The sequence below is a fragment of the Physeter macrocephalus genome, chromosome 6, assembly GCF_002837175.3.
Source record: "Physeter macrocephalus isolate SW-GA chromosome 6, ASM283717v5, whole genome shotgun sequence".
Taxonomy (NCBI): domain Eukaryota; kingdom Metazoa; phylum Chordata; class Mammalia; order Artiodactyla; family Physeteridae; genus Physeter; species Physeter macrocephalus.
In genome coordinates this window covers 61,440,734-61,455,519 of record NC_041219.1, presented here as the reverse complement: position 1 = coordinate 61,455,519, position 14,786 = coordinate 61,440,734, and the positions used below count along the sequence as shown (strand labels likewise).

At 43.9% G+C, this 14,786-nt stretch overlaps 1 protein-coding gene and 1 long non-coding RNA gene across 5 annotated transcripts in view; one reads left to right on the top strand and one right to left on the bottom strand.

The window, feature by feature from the left end:
• The window catches only part of CREBL2 (cAMP responsive element binding protein like 2), a 62,814-nt gene extending 56,732 nt beyond the window's left edge, over window positions 1–6,082 (bottom strand). For all 4 annotated transcript variants that reach the window (XM_028491035.1, XM_028491037.1, XM_028491036.1 and 1 more), the window contains exon 1: window positions 5,765–6,082. In XM_028491035.1, coding sequence (XP_028346836.1) covers window positions 5,765–5,779 — 15 coding nt within the window. In that variant the 5' untranslated portion in view covers window positions 5,780–6,082. The remainder of the gene's footprint in view (window positions 1–5,764) is intronic.
• A 735-nt stretch (window positions 6,083–6,817) lies between these two features.
• Window positions 6,818–14,449, top strand: LOC129392190 (uncharacterized). Its single transcript, XR_008617667.1, has 3 exons — window positions 6,818–6,890; window positions 13,693–13,774; window positions 14,247–14,449. It is a non-coding gene; the product is annotated as an uncharacterized lncRNA (long non-coding RNA).
• Window positions 14,450–14,786: the final 337 nt, after the last annotated feature.

The following is a 14,786-nucleotide window of genomic DNA, read 5'->3' as shown; positions in this document are numbered from 1 at the left end:
GAGGTATCACCCCACATCTGTCAGAATGGCTACCATCAAAAAGTCTACAAATAATAAATACTGGAGAGGGTGTGGAGAAAAGGAAATCCTCCTACACTGCTGGTGGGAATGTACATTGATACAGCCACTATGGAGAACAGTATGGAGGTTCCTTAAAAAAACAAAAATAGAACTACCATATGATCCGGCAACCCCCCTCCTGGGTATATATCTGGAAAAGAGGAAAACTCTAATTCAAAAAGATATATGCACCCCAATGTTCACAGCAGCACTCTGCAGTCCACAGCCAAGACATGGAAACAACCCACGTGCCCATTAACAGACTACTGGCTTAAGAAGATGTGGTATATATATACATACAATGGGATATTACTCAGCCATAAAAAAGAATGAACTATTGCCATTTGCAGCAACATGGATGGACCTAGAGAATATTATACTTAGTGAAGTAAGTCAGACAAAGACAAATATTATATGATATCACTTAATGTGGAATCAAAAAATAATACAAATGAACCTATATACAAAACAGAAACAGACTCACAGACATAGAAAACAAATTTATGATTACCAAATGGGACAGGGAGGGCGGTAGGGATAAATTAGGATTATGGGATTATCAGATACATGCTACTATACACAAAATAGATAAGCAACAGGGATTTACTGTATAGCACAGGGAACCATATTCCGTATCTTGTAACCTATAATGGAAAATAATCTGAAAAAAAAAAATATATATATATATATAACTAAATCACTTTGCTGTACACCTGAAACTAATACAGTACTGTAAATCAACTATACTTCAATAAAAAATAATAATCTGTCCAAAATCATAATAGCTTAAAGTGGTAGAAATTAGATTTGAACTCTGGTTATATGCCAAGATCTATGTTCCTTCCTAATTGGACCATCTGCCTCTACTCTTGTTCCAGTTCCTACATCTTTACCCTAATCCAGTCTCCATATAGCCATGAACATTTTTTTTGAAAACACAAATCTGATATTATCACCTTTGCTTTAAAATCCGTTAATAGCTCCTCAACAACTATGGTGCCTTGGTTTTCAAACAAAATTCAAATTCCCAGGCCCTGTTCCCCAAAATTCTGATTCAGTCTTCTTTATTTCACACTTTGAAAAATACTGGCCCAAATTTCTGAGCTTAACTTGCCAAGCGAATCATGATCTGGCCCCTGATTATCCTTCCGTCCTTATCTCTGCCCACACCTCTACTTGTGCCTTATGCTCTAGCTCAGGGATCAGTAAACTCCAGCCCAGCTGGCAAGCCAAAGCCAGCCTGTTGCCTGTTTGGGGAAATAAAGTTTTATCAGAACACAGCCACATCCATTCATTACATTCTGCCTAGAGTTGCTTTTACGCTGCAGTGGTAGAGTTAATTGCAACAGAGATCGATCACATGGCCCACAAATGGCCGTGGCCCGCAGATAGTAAATTTTACTATCTGCCCCTTTAAAGAAAATTCCCCAATTCCTGCTCTAGCTTGTACCAAAATACTTATTTCCCAGTGCAATACGCTTTAGTACAGGATATTCCCTCTTTCCCACTTTCTGAGGGACTCCTATTCTTCCTTACAGATTCATTCCTACTGTGTGAACCCATGCCTGACATACCCAGTTAGGCATCCATTCTTAGTGCCCCCAAAGCACTTTGCCACGACTGCCCTCATTTCTTACCTCACCACGTTGTAATTATTTTCCTGTATGTCTGTCTAGCTCCTGAGAATAATTATAAACTCTTGTCTTTGTATCTCTAGCACAATGCCTCGTATTACATACATATTAGGTGTCCAACAAATGTCTGACGATGAATGAATAGATGAACAAACTTTTAGGAAAACCTTAAAGAGCAAAACATTCTGAATAAGGTTATTTAAACTTAGATTTCAACTGATATCTGTAGAGGTACCATCGTTATAACGTACCCGTAGCCTGCGCAGGTAAGGAAGGCACATTTAAAACATGAGTATCTACTGTCTAGTCTGGTAAACGAGCTGGCTCTCCGTCTTGCCATCATGGAAAGCATGGATAGAGCAGGAGGACAGAAAAGGCAGAAAGTCTCTGGGCTTCGTGGCACTGCCCAAGGAGGGTAGTTCCAACTATAGCAAAGGATGGCTAAGGGGCCGACAGGAGGGACTTCAGGGGCCAAAGGACAGCTCTGGGAATGTCAAAGAGATTTTTGGCCAGGTTAAAATTTTTGTGAGAACCATCACTACGAGGAACAACTGAATGGAACAAATGACCTAAGGGGTGAGGAAGGTATAAGAAACCTCATTTTCAAATAATCACGTGGAGCACAGGTGGAAAGGAAGTATGGAGGAGAAGGGCAGCCCATATTTGCATCCTGTGGCCAGGGGCTGGACCGCTCTCTCACCAGTCCCTCAGCTGGAACTTGGTGCCCTAAACTGTCAGGCTGGGCAATACAGAATGGTGGTCTTTTACCAGCTTAGTCCGCGGCAGGAACACAGCTGGTCTAGGATATTTCAAGTTACTCATTCGTTCATTCGATAAACATGAAAGTCAAATAGAAAATAAGAAACCCTCTGTCTACGATCAAAGCCTCTGAAAATAACACATTTCAATTTTCTTTGTAATTGAACGCAGCACGTTAGGGAGAAGAGGCTTTCATAAAAACAAGCGCTTTTTCTTAGTGGTGGACAAGCAGGTAGGCTCAGGAGACTACCTTTCTCACACAATCTGACAGTTAAGGGCACGGTTTAAGGTCGTTTCATGCCCCATCCCGTTGTCCCTGTCCCACTGGGGGGCATAGTTAGGAGCAGAGGGTAGCGTGGGGGAAACACAGCTGCAAATGTCATGCAACAACGCGCACTTAAAAATTACTAAAATGAGCACCTCAGGTGCCTACTGCACTGTGTTAAAGACCGAGGAAGTCACCGACAGGTAATATGATAAGGACAATATCTTCTGAGTGCCTATCGTGTGTTAGACTCTGTATCCGATGCTTCATATGCATTATCTCTAATCCTCAACAAAGCCTGGGAAGAAGGTATTGACCATCCAACAGATAGCATGGAAGCTCAAAAAGGTTAAATGACTTAGCCAAGACTTTTCCTTCCCAACTAGCCTAAGTAGAAACCTATTCAATCAGAATTTGAGATCTGCCACTTAGCACTTCCCCAAGCCCCCCTTTTAGATGCCCAGTCTGTCTCTTGCTTTATTTTTCCCATTAGCTGTAGTCTGTATACTCTGGCTGGCTGGCTCAATAGAGCAAACTGATTAATAAAGCCCAGGTACATCTAGGGCAGTCTCCTTAATGCCACTCTGTTCCAATTCAACTCAATCACTATTAACCAGTACTTTATGATGCAACATACCAGGCACATTGCTACCTACCTGGAAGGCAAAGCTGCACTCCCATTCAAAACTGTCCTGCCCTGACTCCAGGAAACTAGACGGCAGAAGGTGGAAAGCCCTTGGCAAACTCATTCACCACCACTGATGAAAACAACTCAGAGTACAGAATCTTTATAAAGGGAGGTCATCACAGCATCCTCCTGTTTCCTGACCTGCTCATTCAAACACTGCCTCTCTGTAACTGCCGCTCCTGCCCACTCTGTCCTCCTCCTGTTGCCCCGGCCTTGCTGTCAGCCAGTTTGTCATCTTTTATGCTCTCACCAGCACAACCAGCATATACTCCCAAGCCTCAACTTTCCCCTTATACAGGGGAAAACGGAACCTGAGACTCCATCACCCATACATAACGTGAGGGAAACGTGTGTTTTGTGTGTGAGTAGGTATGTATCTACTAGGAGAATACAATTTTGCAGGACTGTAACAACTAGAGCACAGGGAAAGGCAGGACTAGGAGCCTTTTTAAAAGACTGTCTCACACCACCTGACTGCTGAAAGAGCAGTCCAGTCTTGCTGTACGTGGCATCTAAATATCACTCGACCACAGCTACGACGTGTATTCAAAGTGAAAGTAGTGTATTCACAGAGGCACCATCCATCCCGAGATATCTGAAGTGGTTTTTCTTTTCCGTAATCATTAAAGATTGAAGAAACTGCTGGTTTTTAAATACCGTCACAATACAATGAATTAATAAAGAATGAGTATTGAATTCGTTTTGCTTAGCTATGAACCTTCTAAGAATTTATGAAAAGCTTACCCGCCAAAATTAACTTCACTCTTTAGGCAAAACCATAACACTTTATACCTTCCACTAGAGCTTGCCTGTTTCTAGAAATAAGTCCTATGTTATTTTATAGGTAGATAACTCAAAATCCTATGTATTTTTCTTGAATTTATTTGAGATTATTGAAGACTCTGAGAAAGTTATTACATGTTTCAAAGGTTCAAAAAAGAAACAACTGAAAATTATGTAGAATATACTGTGACAGTCTCAAACCGAGGACATTAAAGAATATGTTGCTTTAGCATCCTTTCCCAGCCATATCTAGGAAAGATAGTGGATACAGTATTTGGACTTAATTTCAAAATTAACACTGAAAGATCAAGCTAGCAAAGGTTGTTATGGAAAATTATCTTCTGATTTTTCTGGAAAACTTTCAGAACTCCTCCTTTCTGACTGGGAAATACCACTTCCTATTAGGAGGGGTTTGCTACTTCACAAATAAGCTTCCTCTAGGTGAGTCCTGATTCCAGAGTACTGCCTTGGGCTTTTCCTGCTTTCATTTCTCTCGGAGCCTTCTGCAGGAACAGGAAAAGGAGATAAGGTAGAATAACACAAGCAGCACAGAGAAGATGAGAATTTTTTCAATCTCTCTGAGGATGGGTGAACCAAAAACTTGATAGCAGCAAAATGTTACTGGTTAGGTGGAGGGGGAAAGGGTACCCAAACGAAGGAAAAAGCTATCACAAGCGGCATGCCAGAGAGTGTGGAAAGTAAGACCTCTGGAAAGCATAGGGAAGAGTGTCTATTTTGAAAACTGGCAAACTCTAGAGTCTGATTCCTTAAAAAAAAAAAAAAGTCCAACTTCCTAAACACTCTAAAACATCGATAAGCTGATGATGAATAAACTGACCATCACCATCTTCATGACATATAACTAGACAACACTAACGTGGATAGAAAAAGGTTATACATAAACTATATGAATTAACCAATAATGAATACTGTCGGTCATCTTATCATCATAGGGATAAGTGATCTGGATAGGGAAAGGGCGACGGGGATGGAATATTAAGATAGATTAACAAGAAGGAATTCATTCCTTTCCTTGGAGAAGGCTTTCTAGAGGAGCTTAGATTCCATGCTCTGGACGAATAGCGACAGGAGCTTACCAGAACAGCTCAGAGGGGGAGTGAACCGATTATATGAATGGGGCATTGAGTAAGGGAGCCTGGGAGAAGAAAGGGGGCCCGTCAAGGGGAACAGGGCCGGTTCAGGGTGCCCTAGTTAAGGTCTCCAACGTGGAGAAAGGCTGGGTGGGGGCAAAGGAAGGCAAAAAGAAAAAGCACAGTAGTTTCTTCACTTATCTCGGGAGGACTAGGGTTTACACTACCTGGAAAAGCTGACCAACAGGCTTGCCCTGGGTGTGATTTTCCAGAGGAGTGGGCCCTTGCTGGAAGAACGCAGCCCGCTGTTCCCTCAATTCCTGTCTGGGTAGCTGGGGTCATAGCTGGAGGCGCAGAGATGTCTAAGGCCGGTGTCTCTTGGGTGCTGCGTGGGTTACGGGGCTGAGGCTCAGCGGTGGGACGGGCACTTAGCGACAAGCAGGCGGCGGCGGCAGCAGCTACGCGTGCAAACCCCGGGACTTACCTTACTGTCATCCATCTCGGCAGACAGGCTGGCCCGGCCGGGCGCTCCCTCCCCCGGCCCTCCCCCGGCTCAGCCGGCCTGGCCCGGCCCGGCCCCAGCCCCGGGGAAAGAACGGGATAAGGTTCTGACTGCCTCCTCCTCTAACCTAACAGTTCGCTTCCCTGATGCCACAGTCACGGGGACGAGGGACCAGTTCAGGGATGGCAGAGCGGACCCTGGAGGCGGCGCAGAACGCCTCCCTTCGCCGCGGCTGCCTCCTCCTCCCCCTCCATGACAGGCTCCGGCTGTGTTTACAGACGCCCTGGAGATAGGCCCGGATCTGAGAGTGGGCGGCAGCGCGGCGCGAGGATTGGCCGCTTCGGCTGCCGTAGCACCGCGGCATTCTGGGGACTGTAGTTTTCGTTACCGCGGTCTCTGCGCGGCGAACCAAAAAGGAAACTACAATGTCCACAGAGCCTCAGAAAGGCGTCCGTTTTCCTGCCTGCGAGCGCTACGCAGGAGGGGCCGAAACTACGTTTCCCACAATGTTTTGGTCCCTGGGTTCCAGCGGTCTGGGCGTGGGGAGGGGACCTTAGGAGCCCCGGAGAGGCGGACCTGAAGGAGGGGCCCTGGGAGCAGGCCCTCCTCATAGACACCGAGGAAACCCCGAAGGTTGTTTATTTTAAAAATTCAACCCCCCCCCGAAACAAAACAAAACAAACAAAAAACCTAAGAATGCACAATGGTGCAGCTGCTTCTGGAAACCATTTGACAGGTCCTCCCGATATTAGACATAGGGTTACCATATGGCCAGCAATCCCACCGGAAATGACACCGTGTGTCCGCACGAAAACTTGTGCAGTAACGCTCTGTCCTAAAAGCGTTATCCTTAGTAGTCAAAAAGTGGAAACAACCCAAGTGTTCAACAGTGGATGAATGGCTAGCCAATTGTGGTATTTATATTCAAAGGAGTATTATTCCTCAATGAAAAGGTATGAGGTACTGATACATGCTGCGATGTGGATGCGGGCGGATGAGCCTTGAAAACACACTGAGTGTAAGAAGCCAGACCCAGAAGGCCACGTATGGCGGATTGCATTTATAATGAAATGTCCAGAATAGGTACATTTAAAGAAACGAAAAGCTGGTGAGTGGCTGCAGGGGGCTAGGGTTGGGGAACAGCAGGGAGGGAGGGGGGCCAGGAATGGGGAGTGATTTTTAATAGGTACTGGGTTTCTTTTGAGGTGATGAAGCTGTTCTAAAAATGATTTAGGGATGGCTGCACAACTCTGAATATACTAAAAACCACTGAATTGTATACTTTAAATGAGTGAATATTATGGTATGTGAATTACATCTCAATAGTAAATAACAAAGAATTTCTTGGCATCCTCCTGATTTAGTAAAGTCAATGAGCTTGTTGTTTTGGCCTGTGTTAGGCCATTGAGAATTCGACAAAGATTGTCTTCATTAATGCTATTCTGGAGAGCCCTTTGACTCACTCCTTTTCAGACTCCTACAGTGCTTTGCTAAACCCTTCCAAAGTTCAAATGAGGTAGAGTTCCCAGATTTAGCAATAAATATACAGGACACTCACGTTTGAATTTCAGATAAACAAGTACCTTTTTAGTATAAGTATGTACCATACAATACTTGAGACACACTTTTACTAAAAAAAGCATTCATTGCTTATCTGAAAGTCAGATTTAACTATGTGTCTTCTATTTTATCTGACAGCCCCAAATTGAGGAAGAGTAATAATAGAAAAGCAGAATTGGCTCTGTCCGATCTGTACAGCGCTTCAGAGGAACTAAAGCAGTTCAGTCCCTCAGAAGTCAATGCCACCTAACCAGGTCATCATGTGGGGTTGCAATTTTCGGCCCAACCAGGGTAGGGGGGCATCTGTAACCTCCAAACCGCGTTCCAGGCAGTCTCAGAGACGTCTAGCCGCATCCTCTCTGATGATCAGGGGAGCAAAGCCTGTGCTCCTTGCAGGTTCTTCTCCTCTTTCCTCACCTAATACCCCTTTTCCGCGCCCAGTAAGGCCTCAGTCCTCTTCCCCAGCTACGCCCTTGCCGCTGCTAAGCCCTCTTCTTCGGGGTGGAACTGCCTTTACCCCGGGGTTAGTCCTCTGTCACTCTGTCTGCATACCTGCTGACAAAAGTGCACCGGGCCCTCAGGAAGGAGGACTAAGACCTTTTGAACCAGGTGATGGAAATTTAAACACGTGCTAGGGAAGTAGTATGTACACCAACTTCAGGAGAGTGCTTTTCTCTAGGGAGGGAGAGAGAGAAACGGGATGGAGAGGGTCTTGCGGTGGTTAGCTGTAGATTTAACTTTTAAAGAGATGAAGCAAATATGTGAAATCTCGTGGTGGAGAGTACGGTGTATTGTTTTCTTCGTATTTCTGTACATTGAGAAACTATAAACATGCTCACTTTAGAAAGTGTGGAAATACTTTAAATTATTTACTAAAAATTTAATTTATAAAAACAAACGATCACATCATAAAATAAGACTTGGTAAAGGGACGAAAATCTTATGAAGGAGTATTGTATAGTCCTATGTTAAACATTTGCTGAGAAGTACCCAGGATTGGTAACAAAGGGGTGAGGAAGAACAGAAGAAAAGTATTTGCTTCTGTAAATTTAAATCCTCAAGGAGGATTTCTGGAGAATTTCCAGGAAGGAGAAATTCACACATACAGGAGACTAAGAACAATCACTAAACGATACAGGCCAAGTTTAATATCTCCGTGCTAAGTTGTTCAGAGTGGGTAGGGAGAGCCAAGCACCAGGCTGATTCATGGGAAAGGAAAAGTGAACACAGCAATTTTCTTTTTGAAGGAGTGGGAGGAAGCTTAGATGAAGAATATAATTTCAGGGTCCTGGACATATTTTGTATCCATGGTTTTCAATCTTTTCTTCCTATATTGCCTTCTCGAAGGGAACCTCCAAAGCATTCAGTTCCTTTAAAAAATGCATATAATTTTCTCCTCCCTCCCCTCCCCACCTTTCCTCCCCAGCACACACAAACACATTTCACGTGCTCTCAGACACCCCACATAGAGGCACTGTTGGCCTGTGATGCGTCAAGTCTCTGCTGTTGCTGTGGAGTTTCTTGCAGGGAATTCCTAAGCAGCATGGCACACGCCCACTCCTGCTTGATCTGCATGCCTCCCATGCCCTCCTCTCTCTCTTTCTCCTGCTCCCCTTACTGCTTGGCTAAAAGAGCACAGGTGTCTAAACAGAGCCAAGATGATCATGTTACTCCCTGGGCCACATGGGTCTGCTTGGCACTAGCCCCTGGGGAACATCAGAGAGAAAGGAAGCTCATTAAAATAGCTTGTTAGGCTCCAGCTGGCTTTCCATTAAGTTTGACACATAAGAGTCTATAAGAATTTAAAAATTATCCAGCCCTTTCCAAACGTTCAATGGAAATGAAAATTGGTTGATTCAATTCTGCCATGCAAATTTGTGCGAGACTCATCTCCGATCTAGAAATAGCAATAATGAACAACAAAGCCTTCCAAGAAGGAAACAAAGGTGGCCGTGAAATCGACCATGGTAACTTCTGACCCACCTTAACACACACCATACATTTGGGGAAGAAGGTATCCCAGAGTCACCCCAGAAGTGACCCGTCGTTACTTCTCTGTCCCTGGCCTGTCTTCTCAAAGAGTTGATCATCTGTGGCTGAGTGATAAAGATTTTTAAAACGCAGCATGGTTGTACAGTGAATTTGTGGATAGTCCCGATTATGACACAGAGACGGGGAAAGAAAAGGAGGAAAACTATTCAAAGAAAAAAAACAAACCACTGATTGAAGAGAGGTAGGGGGTGGCATAAGATTAAGAGAGGAGGGTAAGGGAACAAAAATTAACCTTATTTAGAAACCACAAACAAGGGGAACAGTACAATATTCTACATTCAGGAATGCCATGGCAACATTGATATGTAAATCTGGCACTAGAACAACAGAGTATTATTGCCGCTGATATGGTAATCTTCAGAGGTACAGAGAAAAAGTGGGTGGGTCATGTGAAATTCATGAAATGCTTGAGGTGAACTCACTGTTGAAGTATTAGTCCTGTTTTGTTTTGTGTGTGTGTTTTTTCCAACGTACTTTATAGATAAGTATTCCTCTGTCCTTTTTCTTTCCGAAAAGTTTAGCTTATTGTCATGAGGCTATAAAATATTCCATCTCAAAAGTTTGGTTCTGTTCTAAAGGCATTTTGCAAAATGCTCCCCCTCCCTTTGCCTACACGGGCAAATATGCCTACATTTGCATACAGCACAGTACCTATTTACTCTGCATTGGCTAGAAAGTTCAGAAGCAAGAGCCTAAAGGAACATTTTCAGAATGAGCACATAATTCAGCCTCCAGCTTGTCAGCAGGAGCAAAAGAAATAAATGTTGCCACAAAGGACTGAAACAGTCTGTTGCCGAGGAAGGAAAAAAGATCCGATCAGCATAAAAATAAGGAAGAGAAAATGAAGCTCAAGGAACCAAAACCTTCCACGTTCAAACTTTCCCTTACCTCTTCCCCTTCACCAACGTACTGAAAGTGTCACCTCCAACTCAGAAACAGCTTTTCTCAGTATTCTCCCAACTACCGTTTCTACTGAAAATACTAAGCCTTATGTACCTCACACTGTAGGAAAGAATGAAGTATGCCCTTGTTTAAGGAAAAAAATGGCAGATTTTTTGGCCAATAAGCAACTGTTTAAAACTAAACCACCCTTTATAAGAGATGGCGGGCTTCCCTGGTGGCGCAGTGGTTGGGAGCCCGCCTGCCGATGCAGGGGACGCGGGTTCGTGCCCCGGTCCGGGAAGATCCCACATGCCGCCGAGCGGCTGGGCCCGTGAGCCGTGGCCGCTGAGCCTGCGCGTCCGGAGCCTGTGCTCCGCAACGGGAGAGGCCACAGCAGTGAGAGGCCTGCGTACCACAAAAAAATAAATAAATTAAAAAAAATAAAAATAAAAAAAGAGATGGCTTGCTAAGCATCACTGTTAGTCATTTACACTTTAGTATGAATGTGCTTCTTCTTTTTTTTTTTCCTCCTCGTATTTGCTACCTGATGATTAGGTTTAGGTTTGGGAGAAAAGAGGAATACACATATGGGTTTGAAGGACAGGTGTTCTAAGAAGGGGAGAGATCTGTGTAGATCCGATTGCTGTGCTGGAGCTTTGAGCATTTAAAGAGCAGCCCAGTAAACAGTGGATGCCCATGAAGGTTAAGGCAGGGGAGATAGGAGACAGATGAAGAACCAACAAGTGACCAGGTACCGTCTTTCACAATTCTCCTGAGGGTTTACCCAACAGACACACGTAAGACAGGCACATTTATTCTACTGACTCAGACCTGAAGAAGCTTAAATTTACCATGGCACTTGTGATGGAGGAAGTAAAAAAAAAACTCAGCCTGCATGTTTGCTTAGGGACATTTTTTTTTCAAAAACTAGCTTCCTTTCATCAAAGTTCACTTCTGAGGTTTTTTCCAGTGTAAGTTTTGGTAAACCCAGAGTTGTCTGCTGAATGGAAATCTGACAGGGCTCATCTTCCAGATCTTACATTGTTAAGGAACAGAAGACTGGAATCCTGGGTTATGCAGGAGAAAGCATGGTTTTGGTACCTGTGACTTCAGGAGAGCAGCAGGGGACCTATTTCTTATTTTATGAATAGCCTTCACGCCTCCAAATTTTGCTTCAATATTCTCCATTTCTAAGAAAAAAATACAACCTAAAATTTACTATTGGGACTCTATCAGACTTACTTATGACCGTCAAGATGTTTTCAAAAAGCTCCAAACAATATTTATGAGAATTTAAGTGTTAATATTTCCTGTCTCTAGGTGTTATCTACTGCTAGATGTAAACACCTTTGACTCTTTCCGGCATTACTTTTAATATTATGGATATTCTGATTTTTCTATTTGGTATCACATATCTTCATTTATTTTTTGACTCGTTTACATATTCAAGAATTTTTAGAGCATATTTTCAATTCCCTTAAAGGCTTCCTCATCTGCATAAGAAGCCTTCCATTCCAGATATATCTTTAAACCATTTTGCTTATACATTAGAATTGTTTCCAAAAACATTTAAGCCTGAATATGGTTAATGTCAGTCTTCTTTGGTCAATACAATGGTACTTGAATGGTATAGCACCTCATATTTTGTGAGATAAAATATAATATTAGTAGTAGTAATACCACTCAGTTTCCAAAAATGTTTGCATGAAATTTATCACATAGGAATTAAAGGATTGCCACATGGAATTTGACCGATTGTGCTAAGCGTATTTTTGTCACCAACAGGAGTCCTTTGGCAGAACAGCATGGTTGTCCTTAAAAGTTATATAGCATCGTTCTGCTGAATAGTCATTTCTGTCTCTGTCATTCATAAATGTGTCCAAGTCATTAAAGACTTTTTTTCTGCTTGCTATGCGAAATAGTTCTTTAAAAATATGTATAATAAACGTATCTCAAACAGGTTTCACAGGACATCCTTTGATCCTCGTAAACAAGCCATGGTGATTGTACCCTCACTGTTTCTGGTCTTTAGAGAGTCGCACCGTGCTGTTTCTCAGCTGTCACATATCCCAATGAAATGTACTGTTTTAAAAAGTCTTTCCCCACGCCTGAGGCCTGTCAAGTTTTGCAGTGGACTTTTCTGAGCGGTTTCTGACACCATCACCTCTCTTTCCAGGGACAGTCACAGAACTGCCTCAGTACCATCTCCCATGGGTGTGGATGTGTGTGGAGCAACCACGGTTCTGCTTGTCTGTGTTTTAATATGAGTGAAAGAATTATTCTCTTTTCATTTCTATTCTGGACTTTTTACTGCCCAACATTTTCTGGGGCCTTCTACTAGAAATTTCAGGGGATGGATTAACCACAGCGATCTATAGGAGCTTTGTATAAGCATATACATATTTTCCATGCAATTACTAAGCTCTTTGGGCCTTTCATTTTTTCCCTTTAAGTCAGATCTTTAAACAACCACTTTGCCTCCCTAACAAGATAAACCGTATCATCAGAACTGAGAGTTTACACGACTAGCTAATTTTGTTACAGGGCTCATTTTAGAGTGCAGCGTAGGCATGTACGAGTCTAGTTCGTTGCTGCACCTCTCCTGACACACCTGCTGCTCTCACGATTATGAGATTCAAAACACAAGTAGCAACCCTCTCCTTCCGCTGTCTACCAGGAGTACATACATGTCATTTCGAATTTTACAGATTCACTTTACATTTCAGCTCTAGTCTCGAGATGTTTTTCTAAACCAGAAAAGAAAGTCATTTTGTCTTAAGTGATGCTGCCTGCCTCAGACAAGCCTCTCGCACAGCATCATGGCCAGTTCAGGATGGCCTTGCACTGGCTGATGCGTACGTCATTAGAGGTTGTGCAAGAAATGTCACTTTTGCCGCAGTGTCTGGCACCTCCGACATCACCGTGGACTCTCTGACCCTCTCCTCTGTGCCTCACCCTTTCCCTTTTTTCACACGGTTCTTGCCTTGTGCTGTTCTTGTTGTTTTGTGTTTTCAGACAGCAAGTCCTGGGAGGCGGTTATCCTGTCCCTAAACCTGGAGGATTTTCTCCAGTTTGTTTTGTCTTAGAAAACTCCAGGCCTTCTGCCGTGTTTCGCTTTGATAGCCTCCTTTCCCACTCAGCACGGAATGTGTCTGTTGATCAGCTCTGTTCTGGCTGCTGCAGGTGAGACTCAAATAGAGGCCAGCTCCCTTCCTGCTCCGTCACAGCTTCCAGACAGGATCACACCTCCCCTTCCCCTAGCCTCCCATGTCCCCCGCAGGGTCCCAGAGGTAAGGGGGGAGTGGTCCTGGCTGCACTTGCCCGGTTTCCTGCCCTACAGTTGTGTTTCCTCCTCACTTCCCATCCCTTCTCTCATGCGTGCTCCTTTTCTCCCTTGTTTCTACTCCTAAATCAAGATGCGCTTCTCTCGTCGCCTCTGAAGCAGCGCTTGACACCCTCTCCAGCTCTGCCCTCCTTCCAGCCAAGCGAAGTGCTAAGGTACCCGCACTGCTGTTCTCTTGTTTCCACAGGTGTTATTGCCAAGCTTAGAAGGGGCAGTTTCTTGTGGGAGTGGAGGCTGGTGATGGAATCCCTCGGGGGGGCTGCCTCCACAGATTTCCCTCTTTAGTGTTTCCAGCAAACAGGTGGTCACTCTACTGGTAGTAAATTCCTGGGTATTTTTACCCAACACCCCATAAACAAAATGGCAATGTTATTGGACATGTCATACGACCAGGCCTATTGAGTAATGTCCCCATTAATCAGTTTGCCAAAGAAAGCAGGTTGTTATCTCAGCTTGTTCGGAGAGAGGCTAGCTATGGGAAGGAAGAAGAGCTCAGGCATCAGGCTTACAAGTACACGGTCAAGGTTTAAATGATACCTAATCGGTGACTTGGTGCGCTGTGAAGTGAATCTTTCCCTACGCAAAGCTGCACCAGCCGTACAGTTGATTCTCTCGTGATTGTTACAGGGACCTCACGAGAGTGCCTTGGGAAGAGCCTGTTGCCCTGGGACTGAAGTAGCGAGGAGATAGAACCCAGGAGAGATGCAAGTTTTACCAGATTTGTCTCAATATGAAGAAATGTTGTACTACAAAGAAATCCTTCGGCTGGAGGATGACTGATTCATTTTTTGATCCATCCATTCATTCATAAAACACCGTGAGCAGCTCCTTCTGCCCAGGCGTTGTGCTGTATGCTAGACACAGCAAGACTCACGAGGCAGGGTCTCTGCTCTCAAGGAGCTTACACACTGATGGGGGATCCACGGGCATACCTCTCTAAGTATGCGCAGGATAGTGTGTAAAGTGTGATAATAAAGCCACACGTAAAATACAGAGGGGATCTAGGGGAAGTCTTTCCTGAAGGGCTGATTTCTGTGCCAGGTCTCAAGGGATGAGTACAAGTTTTTCAAGCAGACAAGAAAAGAAATGTTTTCAAAGGCAGCCTGGTGTGAAATTACAATGGGGAACCGCAAATAATTTGGTTTGGGTGTAACACAGGCATCTCAG